The 18,367-nt window shown below is 44.4% G+C and overlaps 2 protein-coding genes and 2 long non-coding RNA genes across 4 annotated transcripts; 1 reads left to right on the top strand and 3 right to left on the bottom strand.

The window, feature by feature from the left end:
* Window positions 1–759: 759 nt before the first annotated feature.
* LOC120707370 lies at window positions 760–1,335 on the bottom strand. Its single transcript, XR_005688967.1, has 2 exons — window positions 1,250–1,335; window positions 760–1,082 (listed from the first exon to the last, which is right to left on the bottom strand). It is a non-coding gene; the product is annotated as an uncharacterized LOC120707370 (long non-coding RNA).
* A 6,704-nt stretch (window positions 1,336–8,039) lies between these two features.
* Window positions 8,040–11,033, bottom strand: LOC120707369 (V-type proton ATPase subunit c''2). The gene is made up of 4 exons (XM_039992264.1): window positions 10,733–11,033; window positions 10,535–10,612; window positions 8,590–8,760; window positions 8,040–8,506 (listed from the first exon to the last, which is right to left on the bottom strand). Exons 1-4 carry the CDS (start codon window positions 10,843–10,845, stop codon window positions 8,338–8,340), a joined length of 531 nt encoding a protein of 176 aa, XP_039848198.1. The 5' UTR covers window positions 10,846–11,033; the 3' UTR covers window positions 8,040–8,337.
* A 2,402-nt stretch (window positions 11,034–13,435) lies between these two features.
* Window positions 13,436–14,238, top strand: LOC120709915. Its single transcript, XM_039995538.1, has one exon. It carries the CDS (start codon window positions 13,436–13,438, stop codon window positions 13,967–13,969), a length of 534 nt encoding a protein of 177 aa, XP_039851472.1. The 3' UTR covers window positions 13,970–14,238.
* A 2,436-nt stretch (window positions 14,239–16,674) lies between these two features.
* On the bottom strand, window positions 16,675–17,864 carry LOC120707368. Its single transcript, XR_005688966.1, has 3 exons — window positions 17,558–17,864; window positions 17,341–17,441; window positions 16,675–17,142 (listed from the first exon to the last, which is right to left on the bottom strand). It is a non-coding gene; the product is annotated as an uncharacterized LOC120707368 (long non-coding RNA).
* Window positions 17,865–18,367: the final 503 nt, after the last annotated feature.

The following is an 18,367-nucleotide window of genomic DNA, read 5'->3' as shown; positions in this document are numbered from 1 at the left end:
TTTGCTCGTGAATTCATCGGCATCATTGAGCATTTCAACAAGATCATCATAAGTTAGTTCATCAAGTTCACCATCTTGTAATACCTTTTCACCACCTTTTGCCATAAGGCAATGTGATGTGGAGAAGAGTGAAGGAGCCTCCTTGATGGCGATTCCGGCAACACCTTTGGATGGCTTGTCATCATCATCATCATCGGAGCTTGCATCGGAATCCCACTCAACAAAATAGGCTTGACCATTCTTGCTGAACCTGAGGAGGGAGACAAAGCTGCTCAGCCTAACCAGCATCCTCCCAGCCCAGCCTCGGCCTTCATCCTGAAGCTATCAAAAACCCCAAATGGGCTTCTACCGATTCCCCATATGAGTAAGAGAAGAAAGAGGAACATGCCACCACCGAGTGAGGCTCCTCGCCGCAGCCGACGGCTTACTGGCATGGGAGTGGAAAAGCCTGAGGTTTGTCCTGTTCATCTATAGAAGCGTGTGATGCGCGCTCTAGATCTTGATGTTGATGATGACAGAGAACATTTGAGCCAGCAGCTGCTGGATGACTACGCCCAACGATTTCGACAGCATGTGTCACCCTCCTATACAAAAGCATTGGCTGCTCTCTTTGGATGGGCACCCACGGAGGCGGATTATGTTACAGGGCCTATAGTGTGCCTAGTCTGATGTCAATTTCCCTGGTCATGTTTTCCTTCAATTAGTTACTCATGAATCCTTCACATATTCTTATATGGAATATCAGGGGACTTAATTCTGTAGCAAGAAGAAATGTTGTCTGTAGTTTGGTTGTCTCAACTAAAATTGACATCGTTTGTCTACAAGAAACTAAGATGGTTGCAATCTCTAGAGAAATAATTCTTTCAATGCTCGGCAGCGATTTTGATAATAATTACATATGCCTCCCTTCTGTCGGTGCTAGTGGTGGAATTCTGATCGCTTGGAGAAGTCGACTGGGTGCTATACAGGCAAGCCGAAAGGACAACCACAGTGCATCAGTTCAGTTTTGCTCAGCCAGTGGCAGCCCTTGGTGGCTCACTTGTGTGTATGGTCCCCAAGACAATCAAGAGAAGCTGCAATTTCTGCAAGAGCTCAGAGACATTCGGGTTCAGTGCACTGGGGCCTGGTTGGTCGTAGGGGGATTTCAATCTTATCTACAGAGATGAAGACAAAAACAATGGTAATTTAAACAGAGCAATGATGGGTAGATTCAGAAGATGGATTAATGACATGGCATTAACAGAATTACCTCTCCATGGGCGCAAGTACACTTGGTCCAGTTCCTCCTCCAGTGCATCTCCCACTCTCGTGAAACTCAACCGGGTTTTCTGTACCATTGACTAGGAGGACATGTTCCCTGATTGTCTCCTACAGAGCTCGGCCTCGGATGATTCGGATCATTGCCCTCTCATTCTGGGCTTGCGGGACATCACCACTACTAAGAGGCGATTTCACTTCGAATCCTTTTGGACTAACATGGATGGTTTCCTGGATACGGTAGAAGCCGCATGGAGTTCGGTACAAAGTCACCCTTGCCCAATGCAAACTTTATCTCTGAAACTCAAGGCAACAGCTAGAGCGCTGCAAAGCTGGAGCCAAAAGAAAATTGGGCATATTACTTCTCAGCTGGCCCTTGCAAAAGAAATTATCCATCAGTTTGATATTGCCCAGGACAGTAGACCCCTTCAGCCTAATGAATTATGGCTACGCAATAATCTTAAGAAGCACACTTTGGCACTAACCTCGCTGTTAAGAACAGTTGCAAGGCTGCGATCCCGGATCGATTGGTTGAAGGAAGGGGATGCTAATACCAGACTCTTTCACAAGCATGCAAGACATAGAAAGAAGAAAAATTTCATTGCCAGATTACAGGAAGGAGATAGGATTCTTACCACCCATGAAGATAAAGCTGCTGCTATTCTGGATTTTTATTCCAATCTGATTGGGAAGGAAAGTGATCGGGGCAGAACAATTGATTTGGACAGACTGGACTTACCTAGCTTCGACCTTGAGGCTTTGGAATCTCCTTTCTCTGATGAAGAAGTGTGGAACACCATTAAGGAGCTGCCATCGGATAAAGCCCCGGGTCCGGATGGATTCACCGGAAGATTTTATAAGACCTGTTGGACAGTGATCAAAGGAGATGTTATGGCTGCTTTACATACTATATGGGGAAGGAACTTCAGAAATCTCTGGCTGCTGAACTCATCTTACATCACTCTAATTCCTAAAAAGACAGTTGCTGATCAAGTAAAGGATTTCAGGCCTATTAGCTTAGTTCACAGCTTTGCAAAGCTTGTTACTAAATTGCTTGCGAACAGGTTGGCTAGTCGCCTTGATCAAATGGTATCCCCTAATCAAAGTGCTTTTATAAAAAAAGATTTATACAGGACAACTTTATGATGGTGCAACAGACTGTAAGATTTTTGCACTCCCAAAAGCAGCCCCGAATACTACTCAAATTGGACATTACTAAGGCGTTTGATTCAGTTTCCTGGGCATTTCTCTTGGAATTACTTGGCAAATTGGGTTTTGGACCACGATGGCGGGACCTGTTGAGTGGCCTACTGACTTCATCCTCAACTCAGATACTTCTTAATGGTACCCCTGGAGAATTCATACAGCACAGGAGAGGGCTCAGGCAAGGAGATCCCCTCTCCCCGATGCTCTTTATCTTGGTCATGGATGCACTAAATTGGATGGTCACTAGGGTAGCGGAGGCCGGCCTTCTACAGCCCCTGTCTAGACGACCAATTCAACACCGAATATCCTTATATGCCGATGATGTGGCCCTCTTCCTTAGACCTGCTGCAGAAGATATTTCCCTGACATTGCAGCTGCTACAGCTATTTGGGGATGCCTCTGGGCTCAGAACCAATGTTCAGAAAAGTAGTGTGATGCCAATCCAGTGCTCTGATGATAACATGGCTGTGATACAAAGTTTGCTGCCATGTGAAATCATGAGTTTTCCGTGCAAGTATCTGGGTTTACCTCTGTCTCTCAGGAAGCTCACAAGAGAACAATTTCAGCCCATAATTGACAGAATTTCTGATCAATTACCAGGATGGAAAGCTGACTTAATGACAAGGGCTGGTAGGGCTGTGCAGGTACAATATGTACTAACAGCCATGTTGATCTACCTTGCCATGGCAATAGATTTGCCGACTTGGGCCATAAAGAACATTGACAAAATCAGAAGAAGTTTCTTGTGGAGAGGTCGCAAGGAAGCAAAAGGGGGTCACTGTCTAATTGCTTGGCCCAAAGTCTGCCGAACAAAGGAACTTGGGGGGACTAGGAATTTCTGATTTGAAATCACTAGGAATTGCTCTACGGGTAAGATGGCCTTGGCTGAAGAAATCTGAACCTGATAAACCCTGGGCGAGTTTACCACTCCAAGTTAGTAAGGAAGTCGAGTACCTTCTCTCGATGGCCATAATTACCGAGGTTGGAGATGGAGCCAATACTCTCTTCTGGAAAGACAAGTGGCTGGCTGGAAGAAGCATTCAGGATTTGGCTCCTAATCTATATGCATTAGTGCCAAAAAGAAGAGCAAGCAGACGTAAGGTGATGGATGCCCTGGTCGATGAGAATTGGGTAGCAGACATTCAAGGAGAAATTTCTTTGGAAGCCTTGTGGGAATATTTGGATCTTTGGGATATTTTGACAGAGGTGGAGTTACAGGAAGGAAACTTGGATAAGCACATTTGGAGACTTTCTAGCTCAGGAGTGTACACAGCCAAATCTGTATATGATGCACTTTTTGAGGGAGCCATCAGCTTTGCTCCCTATGAACGCATTTGGAAGTCTTGGGCACCCCCTAAGTGTCGTTTCTTTTTGTGGCTGGCTGCTCACAACCGGTGTTGGACAGCAGACTGGCTTGCTAGGAGAGGCCAGTGCTGTTGTGTCTTAGTGTGAGTGGGTGGTGTGGTCAGGTCTTACTTGAAAAGCATAGGTGATTAAGTTCTTGCAGGGTTAGAGTGTGGGTGTGTGTTCGGGTCTATGTATGACTCTCTTCTTCTATTAATACAATGATACGCAGCTCTCCTGCGTGTTCGAGAAAAAAATTCTTCTTTCTCTTGATGAATTTCTTATTTTTCTTGTCATCATCTTTCTTGCCCTTCTTGTTCTTGTCATTTTTCTTGTTTGGACAATTGACAATAATGTGACCTTCACCACACTCAAAACACTTCTTGTTGATGAAGGGATTTTTCTTTGAATATTGACCTTTCCTTCCATAACTCTTCTTGCTCATAAATTTGTTGAATCTTTTGACAAAGAAAGCCATCTCTTCATCCGACTCATCCTCACTACAATCTTCATCATTTTCACCTTTGGAGGATTGAGCTTTGAAAGCCACACTCTTCTTTTTCTCATCATTTGCCACACCATGCACTTCATCTTGTGACTTCTTGAACATGTCATGAGTGAGCACTTCTCCCAAAACTTGTGTGGGAGTTGTGGTCTTTAAATTTGATCTTACTAGCAAAGTCACTATAGTATCATATCTCTCCGGAAGACTTCTAAGGAATTTGTGATAGAAATCCTCATCCGGTACGTCAAATCCAAGACCCTTGAGATCATTCACAATGTCATTCAACCGGTTGAACATCTCGGGCACACTTTCTTCTTTCTTCATGGCAAATTCACTAAATTTTCCCTTGATCACATACAATTTTGCATCTTTCACACTTGAGGTACCCTCATGAATTTCCATAAGTTTCTTCCATATCTCATTAGCATTAGTGAGACTCTTGACTCGGTTGAACTCACTAACATCAAGAGCACTAACCAACACATTCACGGCTTGATCATTGAGTAAATCATTCTCTTCATCTAGAGGTGTCAACTTTTTCTCATCAAGAATGATATATCCATCATTTACAATTCTCCATATTTTTTCTATTCAAGGCCTTGAGATATGATGTCATTCTAACTTTCCAATAATCATAATTGTTCCCATCAAAGTTAGGTGATTTCCCAACATGAATCTCATTTTCACTAGTCATTATCCTTACTCCGGTATGATTAAATCCTTGTTAATGGAGTACTTAGCTCTGATACTAGTTGTAGGATCAAGGACATCAACTAGAGGGGGTGAATAGGTGGTTTTAAACTAAAAACACAAACACTAGAGAAATTTAATTAGAACCACAAGATGGATCCTATGTCTAGTAAAAACTATCATTAGTGAGGTTTGCAACTTAGGGTGACAGGAGGCAATTCAAGCTCTAGAAAAGTAAAGTGCTCAAAGTAAATTGCAAGAATTGAAATGAGCAAAGAAATAACCGAGCTTGACACAAGAACTTTTTCCCGTGGTATCGATGACTTGTCAGTCACCCCTAATCCACATTGAGGTGGATTAAAAGAATCAACCGCTCCTCTATCAAGACTCCCCTTGATCTTGAGCTGGCTTGAATCTATGAACCTCTCCAAATCTTGATTTCACTAGAGTTGCTCTTCACCACTCCGGCGAGGTGAGCACAAGAACCTCTCACAACCAATTTCGGGGCTTCTCAACAATCTTCTTGGAGAGCTCCACGAAATCACCTTCTCCAAGCCGTCTAGGGAGCGGCAACTCCCAAGAATAACAAGTCGAGGATGCTTGCTTGAAGATTCACTAGTTCCACAAAGCTCAAACAATGGATGCAATGCACTATGTGGCTCTCAATCTCACAAAGAATGCAATCCCTAAGCAAGATGAGTGAGAGAGAGAGAGTGAGTGAGGAGCTCAAGAGTGTTTCCAATGGCCAAGAGAGACAGCCCACGGCCTGCCATCCCATATATATACCCCCATCACTCGAAATCCAACTGTTATGTTCAAAATGCGTGAAACCAGGATAATCGTGGACTATCCGCCTTAGACAAACCGGACTGTCCGCCATTCAAAACCAACGGCTAGAAACGCAATTAATGCGTGTCAGAGTCGACCGTTACTGTGTTTCGTGGACTGTCCGCGCCATAGGTGCGGACCATCTGCCGTTCAAACTCTCAGTCACTCAGAGATGGAGATGTTTTTGGACATCCTGGGAAAGCAGTGGCGGACCGTCCGCGCCCCCATGGCGGACCGTCCGTCCTACAAACGATGAGGCTCACCAGAAACGCAATGGTTTTGTCCATGTCTTGGAGTTAGGGGGCGGACCATCCGCACCCCCTGGGCGGACCGTCCGCACTTCATTTGCTGGGGCCACACAGAAACATAAAAGTTTCTGCCAAAACTTGAAGGTTAGGGGTGGACCGTCCGCCCCCTGAGGCCGGACCGTCCGCCCTTGTCTTTTTCGGCGCATAACAGAAACTACAAATTTCTGTCCAAAATTTGTTAAGGAGGGACGGACCGTCCGCCCCATAGGGCCGGACCGTCCGCCCCTAGCAGTTAGCCCACATTTCTCTTTCAACTTTGGAAGCCATTCTTCGAAGCGACGTTAGCCCTCATGCATGCAACCTAAGTTTGAGCAAAATGGCACTATGGAACAGTCAAGCAAAGGCACAACGACCCCTCTTGATAGTACGGCTATTTATCCTATCAATCCGGTCATTTTTCATCCTCTAATCACCTCATGACCGGCAAAATAGAAAAGCCCTGTCATATACCTTTGCCTTGAGCTTCTCCTTTGAGTAGTTATCTCCAATTCATTCTATGGCATCAACTCATGCACACGTTCTTGTGGACCAACCTCATATGCAAATTCACTCAATAAAATTGTTAGTCCACAAATGCTGTCATTTATTACCAAAACATGAATTAGGGGCCTGGATGCTCTCACCAGTGCCGCCTTGATCTCTGGAGTAGGAAACCATCCGCCCTAGAAAAAGGAAAAATTCCCTGCACGGCTCTGCAAATAATCACACTCCCTTCTATGATCCTCAAAAGTTGAATCTTTCTTATTAGGCTCTAGTTTTAACTTCTATCCCTTCTACGTCCCTACCGTCAAAGTCTGTCAGTTAACTCACGTAAACAGTAACATGTGGTTTTTCACCCATTTTTTCTTGACTAAAACAACCTTCAAATTAACTCCAAAAATTCATCAAACTTTTTACACTGATACAACTGATGGAGATGAATCCATTTTGCAAAAAAAATGTAGCATTTATGATCTTAAAACTAAAATTCACCAAATTAGGCTACTTTTTAAGACTATCTGAATTTTTATTTTACAAAAATATTGTCCAAAAAATGATAAAATGCCTACTATTTCTAAGATGAGATTTATTAATTTATAAAATTATTTTTTATACTATATGTTACTTACATAATTTTGATGTTTGTTAACAAAAAGAAATTTAAACTTTCTTTTAAAAATTAAATTTTTAACAGAACTTCCAAATACTGTGAGTAACATATGATACAAAAAAAATTATAAATTAATATATCTCATCTTAGTAATATTAGGAATTTTTATTAATTTTTGGACAATAGTTTTGTGCCATAAAAATTCAAATATTCTTAAAAAGTAGCCTAATTTGGTGAATTTTAGTTTTCGGATCGTAAATGCTACATATGTTTATTTTGCAAAATGGATTCATCTCCATCATTTGTATCACTGTAAAAAGTTTGAGGAATTTTGGAGTTAATTTGAAGGTCGTTATAGTCAAGAAAAAATGGGTGAAAAACCACATGTTGCTGTTTACGCGAGTTAACCGACAGACTTTAACGATGGTAGGGCCATAGAAGGGATAAAAGTTAAACTAAGGCCAAATAAGGAAGATTCAACTTTTGAGGGCCATAGAAAGAAGTGGTATTATTTCTAGGGCCGTGGAGGGAATTTTCCCCTAAAAAATGGAAGGAGGGAGTACTACTTATTTTTACACTGAACATTGTAGACTTTGCCATAGCTATAGGATAGGCTAGTGTGAATGGAACCCACCGCTAAGCCAATGTGATGATTTAAAGGCAGTTGGGCTTTAAATCTGAATGGCTAATCTTGGCAAGCACAACCTCCAACTAAAAAGCTGATCCAGCGAGCAGCCATTCACAAAAAAGATGGACATTATGCTACACATCTGTCTTAGTCATCACAAGGACACCTTTGACGCCCACGAAATGTGGCTAAAAAAATTTCATCTTATTCAGTTCCAATGCATTTATTCAATAAGCCGAGTGTGTCTTGCAACAGCAATAGCACCTATAAGATATCCAGCACACATGGAGTCTCTGCAGTTGGAATATCAACTCTACAATCGGATGCGCTACGGGCACCGAATTAATTGTTTTCCAAAAAGGTGCAAAAGAAAAAAGAGAGATAGAGGGAGATTGAGTGACAGGTAAAGGCAGTAGGACCACATCTTGACATTCGGATACATTTCATTTGCAATAATTTACAGAGCGATGCGTGGGGAAAATCAAGCTTTGGCCGGCCATGTCGCTTGAGATGACATGATGATGCCCACAATGACTCCAAACAGCCCCAGAGCGCTGCCGAAGATCTCGATTACCAAGATCTTTACAAAGAGCGACGAGTTTTGAGCATCAGACAGTGCGCAGCTGCTTCCAATTATCCCCACGCAAACCCTGTAGATAGGAAATTTAATCATCTGGAACTGAATAACATATTTCACCAGAGAAAACAAGATAGAGGGGGGTCTGGTGCCTACCCGCACACAAGATTAGCAAAGCCAACAATAAGGCCAGATGCAAAGATTGCATAGCCAGCTCGAAGAGACTCCGGAGCATACATTTGAGATGATGGCACACTTTCAAGTTTTGTCTGGAGGATGATTGCCACAATTACACCATAAATTGCGACAGCCTCACAGAAAATGACACTGCAAAGCATAGGCATATGTATAAGTATCACAAGGTAAGAAGACTGTATTGAGATTATACAAAAGAGAAAACAAAGATAGCATAAAGAACAAAAGTTTATGAATCAATAGAAGATAAATTTTTAACATGAAACTAGGACAGAGCTTCTACCATTGCTATTAGACAATACGGTGCCAAACGACACTCAGAAATGGATCTATCATGACGCTATTGGACAATAAGATGAAAAGCATAGAATACTTCAATACTGGAACAGTACAGATCTCAAATTACCAGAGGAACACTGCAATATCCAAATATTTCAATCATTTTCTGCATAATAAACAGGCAATTTATGCTCAACTCTGTTCTCAAGACAAACTCAAAGTTTATGTTTCCTTTTCTATTCAGAGGTTGTGCTAAATATTACTCTAAATTTCTAATGAACAATGTGTGTCACATATGCTGATAACATGACAGGATGACCAAATGTTTTCAGATTATCTACCTGTCCTAGAATACTAGGATAAATTAAGAACCCCAAAGCTATTTAGCACCACATCAACGCAATAGATCATATATAGGGCACTCCTAGAGCCCTATTGATCACGCCCAGCACAATAAACACAAAGATACGAACTGAAGCCAACCAATGGATGCTGAGCTATAAATTAAATGGTACAACCAAACCAAGGACATCCATTGGAACCCAGAAGCACAATAGAAGGTCTGCATTTCATCAGCCACAATAACAGAAGAACAGCAAAGCTAAAAATTGCCACACTTCGCTTAAGTATGGGTATAGTATGTGACTTGGCATGTGTGCAAGTCAAGTACTTACCAAGCAACATCAACACTAACATGGGCATCAGGGATCAAAATCTATCCAGGTGTCCAGCATGGTACCCAGAAAAAAATGTCCCGGAAGCACTTGTATACTTTCAAACAAACAAAATAAACAAAAGCATGCCTACTTACATTACACCAGAACTCAAAAATATCGACCATGTGCTTAATTTGTCCAACTTTTTGTTTAGATTGTGAGAAAATAGCCATTACATTCTTAATTTGTAGAATAATAAATTAAGTTCACTGAGAGAAACACCCTAATCAAGCATGAAAAACAAGAGCTGAGGGTCTAGATTGCAATGGTAGACAGTAGTAACAAAAAGATGGTGCCCACAGCTATCCAAGGAAAAACTGAAACAATGATGCATTCTCTAGAGGTCGAAGGAGGCCGAGAGGTTCCTAACAACAAAAAGACATGAAAAAGAGGATGGCTAAATAGTTGCATTGAGAGGCATGGTAATCTCCCTGTGATCCAAAGCATATAAAGTTTTACTAGACGGTCAGTTGCAGCTTGGTGCTATCTATAAGGCTCTGAGTTCCACAGATATCAAGGCATAACGAACTTATAATGAGATAGCACCAAAACCTTCCTAACAAGAAAGCTCTAGGTCCATTTATGGCATTAAAACTTGAAAAATCTAGAGGAGGATCATTCAATGGACAGGAATTCCAGTTCTAAGCTGATGCCCCAATGCCAACATATTTTGAAAGCTGAGCATGGACCCAAAGTCGCGAAATATGATAATGTTTGTGTTCCCCCTTGCAGCTAACACTGGCGGAACTACAGCACGTCGCCATTCACGAAACAAAACCGTCCCAGAAAACCCTGGGTACCAACTAGGAACTCATAGCCCACCATGCTCAGCCAACAACAGAGTGACAGACCAACGATAGCTCGAGAAAGACCGAACGGGTAATACGAGTCCAAGCATCGAGATTCCGCACCTGATGAGGTTCTTAGATGTGATCCTGGGCGCCTTGATGGCGGCCCCGATGAGGCTGCTCCCCGTGATGAAGATGCCCCTGGAGATGCGGAGCGGAAGCAAACAGCAAGGGCAGTGAGATGCAAGCAGGCGGAAAAGCACGGATGGGCAGGGGCCGCAGATCTAGCCGGACAAGTGGGCAGGGGCGGTGCGGACTCACCATGCCGCGCCGAGGACGGAGACGCCGATGGAGACGGCGATGCCGATGGCGGAGAAGGTGTAGGGCGAGATCTGCACCAGGGCGCGCGCCCACGACGACGAGTCCGACGACATCTCCGCGCGCGATCTCGGGGTCTCTCCTTCTCGCTCGCTCTGCCTCGGCGTCGCTGCGGGGCTGGATCGGGGGAGGGGAGGAGGTTGGGGAACAAGAGCCGAGTCGGACCGAGGGGGAAGCGATGCGATGCGAGCCCGTCGACAGGTGCGTGCGTGGTTTGCCCGGGGCCAGACGCGGTGGGGGGCACGGGTCGGACACCGCGTGGTCCGTCCGATCCTGAGATGAAGGGACCGATGCGGTCGTCGGGAACACGTGCCGGTCACGAGCTGGATGCTAAGAAGCCCAGATCTGTATCAGGACAGAATTCGAGCCCGGCAGTAACAAGTTCCTTGGATGTAGAAACTGTAACAAGTTCCTTGAAATATCGATGTGGACACAAACCGGCCCATAGGGCCCAGTTAGTAGAGTTTTTTTTTACCCCTAAAAAAAAAGTTAGTAGAGTTTTTTTTAGAAGTAAAAGTAGGAAATCCATTTATATAAGCTGGGACTCCCCCACCTCCTATCTTGTATGAACAGGTTCCTCTAAAAAAAATCTTGTATGAACAGATCAACAAAGAGAGATTATTCTCTTTATTACTTTTTGTCTACTTGTTCTAATTACTTCTTTTGGCGTGATAACGTTCTACAAGAATAATTTTTCTTTTTAATTGAGAGAGTTTTATTTTATTACAAAATAAAGCTCGCCCTACTACAAGTGATTTCTATTACTTAGAAGTTAAAAATGCAGTTTAGTGAAAATTTTCACCGGTAATTTTTCTTTCTAAACATAATACCAATGTTATACAGATTTAGTACCTCTCCGTTGGTGTTTAAGACTATGATTGATTCGATGCTACGCCAAGAAGATTATGCGCACCCTACATGATGAAATTCCGCTGCCAAATTTAGTTCAAATTCCAAGATAGGCTTCTTTCGTGAATTCAACAAGCTATCATCTTGATGAGCAGGAAAATAGCTTGAGAGACCAAGAGCACTTTCTTCTCGATTGAATGGTAGATAATTGTGTATAATTATGCAGCTCAAACCATGGTTTTACACCTTGGAATACTAGGTGATTCCCCGCGCGTTGCTGCGAGACTTGAGACATAAAAGAAAGATTATTTTAGCTAAATAAAAAATTAATGACAAAATAACACTCGTAAAGTATGAGACAAAATTTTCTTTTTATTATTTCTTTATACTTTTTTCTTTTTCTCTCTCATTTTATTTGTTCCTATTTATTTTCTCTACCTTTTCCTTTTCTCCTTTCTTTTTCATCTTTTTTCTTTTTTCCCTTTAATCTTTATCCTTATATTCTTATTATTGCATTATTCTTTGTCCTCTTTTTCTCCCATCAGAAAACTATAAAAAAGGAGATTGAAAACCAAACACCTTGAAGATGAGCGTAAACACCACCAAAGACCTTTCATCTCTTTTTTTCTAGATGCTGCTCTGGTTGGGGAGCGAACGACGAGTATGGAGGTTGCAACCTTACAGCATGGTGGCGGCATTGCCGAAGATGAAGTCAACGGTGCCCTTAGCTACAGACGTGCCGAGTAGGAAAGGGCATGTCAGAGGTGGAGTGGAGTTATTTAAACTCGATTGTAGGGACGATCTTTAGATTTCTTTGTATTACAGTGACGGCCTTTGGTTTTCTTCAGCTCCTTTCATGTGTGTTTGTTGTGGTGAAGGAATCATTTGTGTCAGAATTGATGGCTTACAATAGTGACTTGCGGTTGTGCACAGAAAATCGGTAGAAGGCTTAAATAGAAGATTCTAGTAGATGATGACGTGGATAGCTCGCATATTGAGAGAAATAGAGTTAATGACTCTTAGTGGAGACTAATTTTATAGGTTTTATAGATTCTTGGACGGTAATGCAACTTTTTTTAAGTTAAGTAATGCAACTACTATTGCTGCTGGCAAAAAGCAAAACTGCATAATGTTGGATGAACGCATCGGAGATGCAATCTCGTGCGCCCTGGTCCTGAACTACAGCCAGTTAGGGGGACACGGACACGGTGCAGGGCAAATGAATGGCCTCTCAAAGTGTAGCTCACCGCGGAGCTGCGGGAAAAATCTCGGGCCACCGATGTGGAAACATGAATGGGCTTACTGCTTCTCCGAAACACGTCGTCTCGCGACGGGGGGCAGCAAGATCGCACGGGCGCGGTGGTGGGACGTGGGAGGCGGGGCGGCCGATTCGCGTCGCGCGAGGCCGACCCGGACGCGGATCGCGGCTCAATGGCGCGCCCGTCTCCGTGTGGCGCGAAATCAAGTCCGGGCGTGGATGGGCCCAGCCGTCAGCCGCAGGGGCTTCGTCGACCCGGAGTGGAGAGCGCGGGAGACCGCGAACGCGGCAGGCCCGACTCCTGCTCGGGAACGGAAACCGAAGCCGATCCCGACATGGAAACGGGGAAGAAGCTCCGCTCGCTCCGGCCATAAAGGTTCAGGGAGCGATCAGGGTCCCCTCTTGCCTTATTCTGCGCCCGCCTCTTGAGATTTGCGAGAGATCTCCGCCTCCACCCACGAGCGCTCTCCTCCTGCTGCTGTCAACTGCTGCCCTTCTCGGCCCTCGCCGCCGATCGACAAGCCGGGAGAGCTGCTGGCATGGCGGCCGACTCCGCCGAGAAGGCGCGGGCGCTGGAGCAGTGCGAGAGGGATCTGGACCTGGCGATCGAGCGCCTGGTCAACCTGCGCCTGGACCCCGAGCACGACGCCGCGCCTGACATCAACGGCGACGCCATCCGCCACGCCCCCGCCGCCGCCGCGGTCCCCGTCCCGTCAGGCGGCGGCACCATCAGCCACGCGGAATGGGTCGAGAGGCTCATGACGGAGATGGCGAGCGCCGCGGACGCGGGCGACGCCAGGGCCCGCGCCGCCAGGTTCCTGGAGGACTTCGGCGCCTCTGTCGCCGCCGCCTGCGCGGAGCGGCACGGAGCGGCCCTGTGGGAGAACGCCATCCTGAAGAAGGCCGTGCGCCTGCAGCACCGGCTGGACAGGGAGAAGGCGGCGGCGAACCGGGAGCTCCAGGAACGCGTGAGGAGCCTGGAGGCGGACAAGTACGCGCTGTCCGTGCACCTCAGGCGCGCGCGGCCGCAGGGTGGATCCATGAGCGGGCGGTTCCACCCGGAGGTTTTCTGAGGAAAGAAAGCGTGGCTTCTCTAAGCAATGCAAGAAGAAGGGCAAGCTAACTGAATCCGAATTCAGGTTTAGGTACTACGTGGTCTAACAAGAGTGTAGACCTCTCACACCGACTAACCTAGGCGTGCAGTTCCTCTGATTTTTTTTTTTGACATGACTGGGAACAACTACTAAGCCAAGTTAACCTGCTTGTGAATGAGGCTCAGTAACGGAATCATGACCTATCTTAGCCGCACACACCCACACCTCGAGTAGTGAGATTTGTCATGGAGTGATGTGGACGTTGCACCGTCATTTTGAGAATTACTAGTGTTATTTTCCGTTGTCTTTATTTCCTAATAAATATTTTTCGGTTGGCAGTGAAACAACCATACGTATTCCCAAAATGTTTCCGTCTAGCTTGTACGGAGACCACCGGTTGTGACTTTGATGACCATTAAAAAAACACGATACATACATCAAATCCTGGTGCTCGCATTTTTTTCTGGGATTTTCCTAGGATTTACCGGTGTTACACGTTAAGTGGTAAGCGACGTTCCCGTCGACGACGAGGCGCCAGTGGTGACTTCGGGAATCTTCAGATCTGCCGGTGCTCAGTCCTTCGGAGGTGCTCATAGGGGTAGGGTTTACGTACGTGTATTCATAGGGTGTGAGTGTGTGTGCGTGTTGTGGGCGTCTTCGTTGTACTGTGTGATTCTAAAAAAACACGATACATACATCTTGTCCTTCTCTTTGCTCAGCACTCTTCCACAGTCCCAGTTCCTCCCCATACTAGTACAGTTACACTACTGTATGTATACGTATAAAGCCGTCTGGATTTCGAGCTGCTGTACCGTACCATACCATCTGACTGAAAACGGAAAGTTAAAACTGTGTGTTGACCTCAGACCCTCTCTATTCCTGTTCCGGCGTCTCAGGTTGTTGCACCTACTGCAGAGAGACCGACGGACGGACTGGTCAATAAACCGTTTGCCCAATTGCATCGCCGGCGTTGATCTGTTCCTCGTCCTCCCTCTCATGTGGAACAGAAGAAAAGTTTGGCTGCCTCCTCCTCTGCCACGCCACTTGGTGACTTGGCACCAGTCAGCGTCGATCCTACTACTACTTGGTTCCTCCTGTTCAGATTTTTTCGAACTGAGCTCCTGATCGATCGCGCGACTGGACGCTCCAAAGCACGCCGCGGCCGTCATCTACTTCAGACATTGGAAGCTTCGGCTGCTTTCAGGGAGTCCATTCCAGTCAGCGTTGGGATTGAGCAGGATCATCGGTTCTTGCAAGACCCCGTACTGTGCTCTTGTTTCTGTTTCAACTGTGAACCAATGGCGGCTAAATTTCACGGAAGAAGAAGAAGCAGATACGCTTCTACGCCATGAAAAAACAAAGAGGAAGGGGAAAAAAAGAAGAAAAACGCCGTGCACTCTCTAAAAAGCAGGTCAAGAACTCAAGATTCAAGAACAACACCGTCATATTCATGCGGTCGCAGAAGAAAAATGAAGAATTAAACCCAAGTCTCCTCTCGGAGTATAGCGTTCCGCTCCCGGCGTTGAAGGTTTCCTGCTTTCTTCCGCGCTGGCAGCTGATCTCTCTGGTCAGCGGAGCCCCTGCCTCTGAAAAAGGAAAAAAAAAACAAACAAGAACTAGCTTGTTCACTACATCTGGTCAGTACACACATGCAGTCAGGTTTAGACGCCGTCGTTTCATTCAGTAGACAAGATGATCAGGCTACGTGCGTCCATCTGTCTGATCTTTAGGGTTGGTGAGCGAGAAGGTGGCCGGGGACTGGCATCTGAGCTGCTAGCACCTCCGTTCTGACGGCTTTGGGGACGTGTGAACTCGGAATCGCAGTCGTCAGCTCCGTTGAAACGGGTGAAACTTTATTTGGTGACGATGTGAATTTGGTGGATTATTGGAATCGATTCTGCCGCAGCAGAAGTAGCTGGTGGTGGAATTCTCTCCTCTCGCGAGGAGGAGGAACCTTCCGCATCGCTCGATCACAAAACACCTAGCGTTCCCCGGCCGCCGAAGGTTCCAAAATGCTTTGCAGGTGTTCACTTCACCTAAGGGTAAGGCCCCGTTTGGATCACCTAAAAAAAAATTAGTCCGGTGAATAATGTTTAGGTAACTAAACTTTAGTTCATGCCTATTTGGATCGATGGACTAAAACTTTAGATGAGACATATAGAAATATAGAAACATCATTTTTTATCTTTGGATTGTACTGTTGTTGTGCCTGCATGTGCACAGTGAGAGGTAGTTTGATCTTTTTTAATGCAGGTTGGTCTAGTCCAAATTAGATGTTTGGAGGACTAATGGATTAAAGCTGTCCGCATTCCTCGTATCTTATTTTTACTAGTAAGTTTGCCCGCGCGCGTGTACATGATAATCATTAAAATTTCAATATAATAAGCTTAGTGATACGACTCATTTTAATGTATGAAAGAACTACAAGTAGTTGAAATTGTTTGAGTGCTTGTACTTACTTGGAAGCATGAATATTTTAAACATGAACTATAATCTTTTTCCAATTTGGAACTAAAATACCACCTTGTATAATTGTTGTGGCAACATATATAGGACCCTTGCACAGCTCAAACTCCGCCACATTTTTCTCACAGAGGAGCATATAGTTCTTTTTTTAGAGCAGTAGCATGTTTAAAACGATGTACTTTCACCATACTGTATTGCGAAAAATAGGTCTGTCTTGGCCTAGTATGGATATGGATGTACCGATGTAGAGTTCACAAATAAAGAATTTGACAAATTAAAGATTCAGGAAGATATCTCACTCCACCAACCACATGAAATCAGCCATTTAAGATCAAATGCGTTTCTGCCCGTACTTTACTTAACCTAAAGAGAAATACAAATTCAGAAGTGAAGTGATAAAATCTAAATTCAGAAGTGATATTTTGCTCCAAGACCTTTTGACATGGCTGAAATTAGAGGCCATGATTGGTTGCCTCCTCCAACGAGCCTGGCTCGCATCGGAGAGCCAGGCCCCCGCCGGCCAGGCGTTCGAGGTGCAGATGCCTATTGTTTAGTTTCCGTTCTTTCGCACCAGCGGAGCCAGGCCACATACCCCCTCCAGGCAACCAATCACGACTTACCTGCATCCGGCGGGCTTGGTTGGCCGAGATGCAGCGAACCAATCAGTCCCAGAGTGAACCATAGAACTGCAAAAAAGTCTGCTTGAATAGGAAAATAAAATAGGTTTGGTAGAAAAGGCAACAAATTACTTATCGAGCATATTGATTGCAAGTAATATTCAGATTGTATTATAATTTATTTTCAACGCAAAGTGGCAAACATCACTTCAAGTAGTAAAAGTACAAAGGATCATATATCTTTGCTCTTATTCAATATAGCTGTACCTGGCAAGATGGTGAACGTATGCACAACAAGCATGTGTTTTCTCTTTACATCCTTCTCATATTCAGTAAGCCAATGATTATACTCGTTTCCAGCAAAGGATCTAAAATGGAATATGCCTATGTTACGATTTTAGGAATATGAGAACCATATCTAACATGTAACTGAATACTGCAATCGGACAGCAGACTTTGAAGCCACTCAAAAAATTAAGGATACCTGAAGAGCATGCAGGCTGCTAGAAAACATTTTCTCAAAGATATCATCTCCCCTCACGGGCCGCAGTTGCTTCCCAAACATCTCTATCGGGTTTTCTTCATCTGGCAACACAGAAGTACTGTATTCACCACTGCTTGAGTGAAACTTAAAAGCCAAGGACATGCACTCTAGCACATCATATGTCAAAGCCAGATTGATCACAGGAAAACCAATGCATGTTATCAGAGGCTCGCATAGGAATATAAGATTTTTGCTCAGCTGGTTCAGAGCTCAATGATGTCTGAGAGAAAAAAAAAGTAAGGAGTTTTGGAACCTCATTATTAGTGTGGTCTCTAGTGAACCAAAGAGTCAGGGCGAGCCTTTCCGCTTCAGTCACCGTGGTCTCTAGTGAACCAAAGGGTCAGGGTGAGCCTTCCTCCTTTAGTCACCTGAAAGGGCATGCAGGAAACTTCAAAAAGATGGAAAAAAAATGGCTGACACGAATTGAGTTTTATAAAAAAACAAAGGTACAAGGAAAAAGCTTCAATAATCATAGATAATGAAATGCTGTAGGTTCACAATTGACAGTAGCTCATGAAAGAGTTGATATGCATCCTTGTACACACTAAAACAAACGAAAAGAAACCTTTAAATAATGCAGACAATAGAAATGTACCTCGGTTACACAATGGACATTACGGTTATCAGCAGTGTAGATGACAACATCCTGGGAAAAAAACTTCTCATGAACTTTACATAATTACCCAATAACAATTACCAATAAACAAATATGTGTCCTTTATAAAAAAGTATTCTGCACATGGATCAAAG

Source organism: Panicum virgatum, chromosome 5K (genome assembly GCF_016808335.1).
Source record: "Panicum virgatum strain AP13 chromosome 5K, P.virgatum_v5, whole genome shotgun sequence".
NCBI lineage: Eukaryota > Viridiplantae > Streptophyta > Magnoliopsida > Poales > Poaceae > Panicum > Panicum virgatum.
Note: the sequence above shows the minus strand (reverse complement) of the source record. Positions and strands in the feature narration are given on the sequence as shown.

Excerpts from the sequence above, each read along its gene's own strand:
- LOC120707369 (XM_039992264.1), bottom strand. The coding sequence starts at position 10,845 with ATGTCGTCGGACTCGTCGTCGTGGGCGCGCGCCCTGGTGCAGATCTCG. Across the intron at positions 10,613-10,732 it reads TCCGTCCTCGGCGCGGCATG|GGGCATCTTCATCACGGGGA; the intron begins GTGAGTCCGCAC and ends CCGCATCTCCAG. Across the intron at positions 8,507-8,589 it reads TTTGCTAATCTTGTGTGCGG|GGTTTGCGTGGGGATAATTG; the intron begins GTAGGCACCAGA and ends TCCTATCTACAG.
- LOC120709915 (XM_039995538.1), top strand. The coding sequence starts at position 13,436 with ATGGCGGCCGACTCCGCCGAGAAGGCGCGGGCGCTGGAGCAGTGCGAG.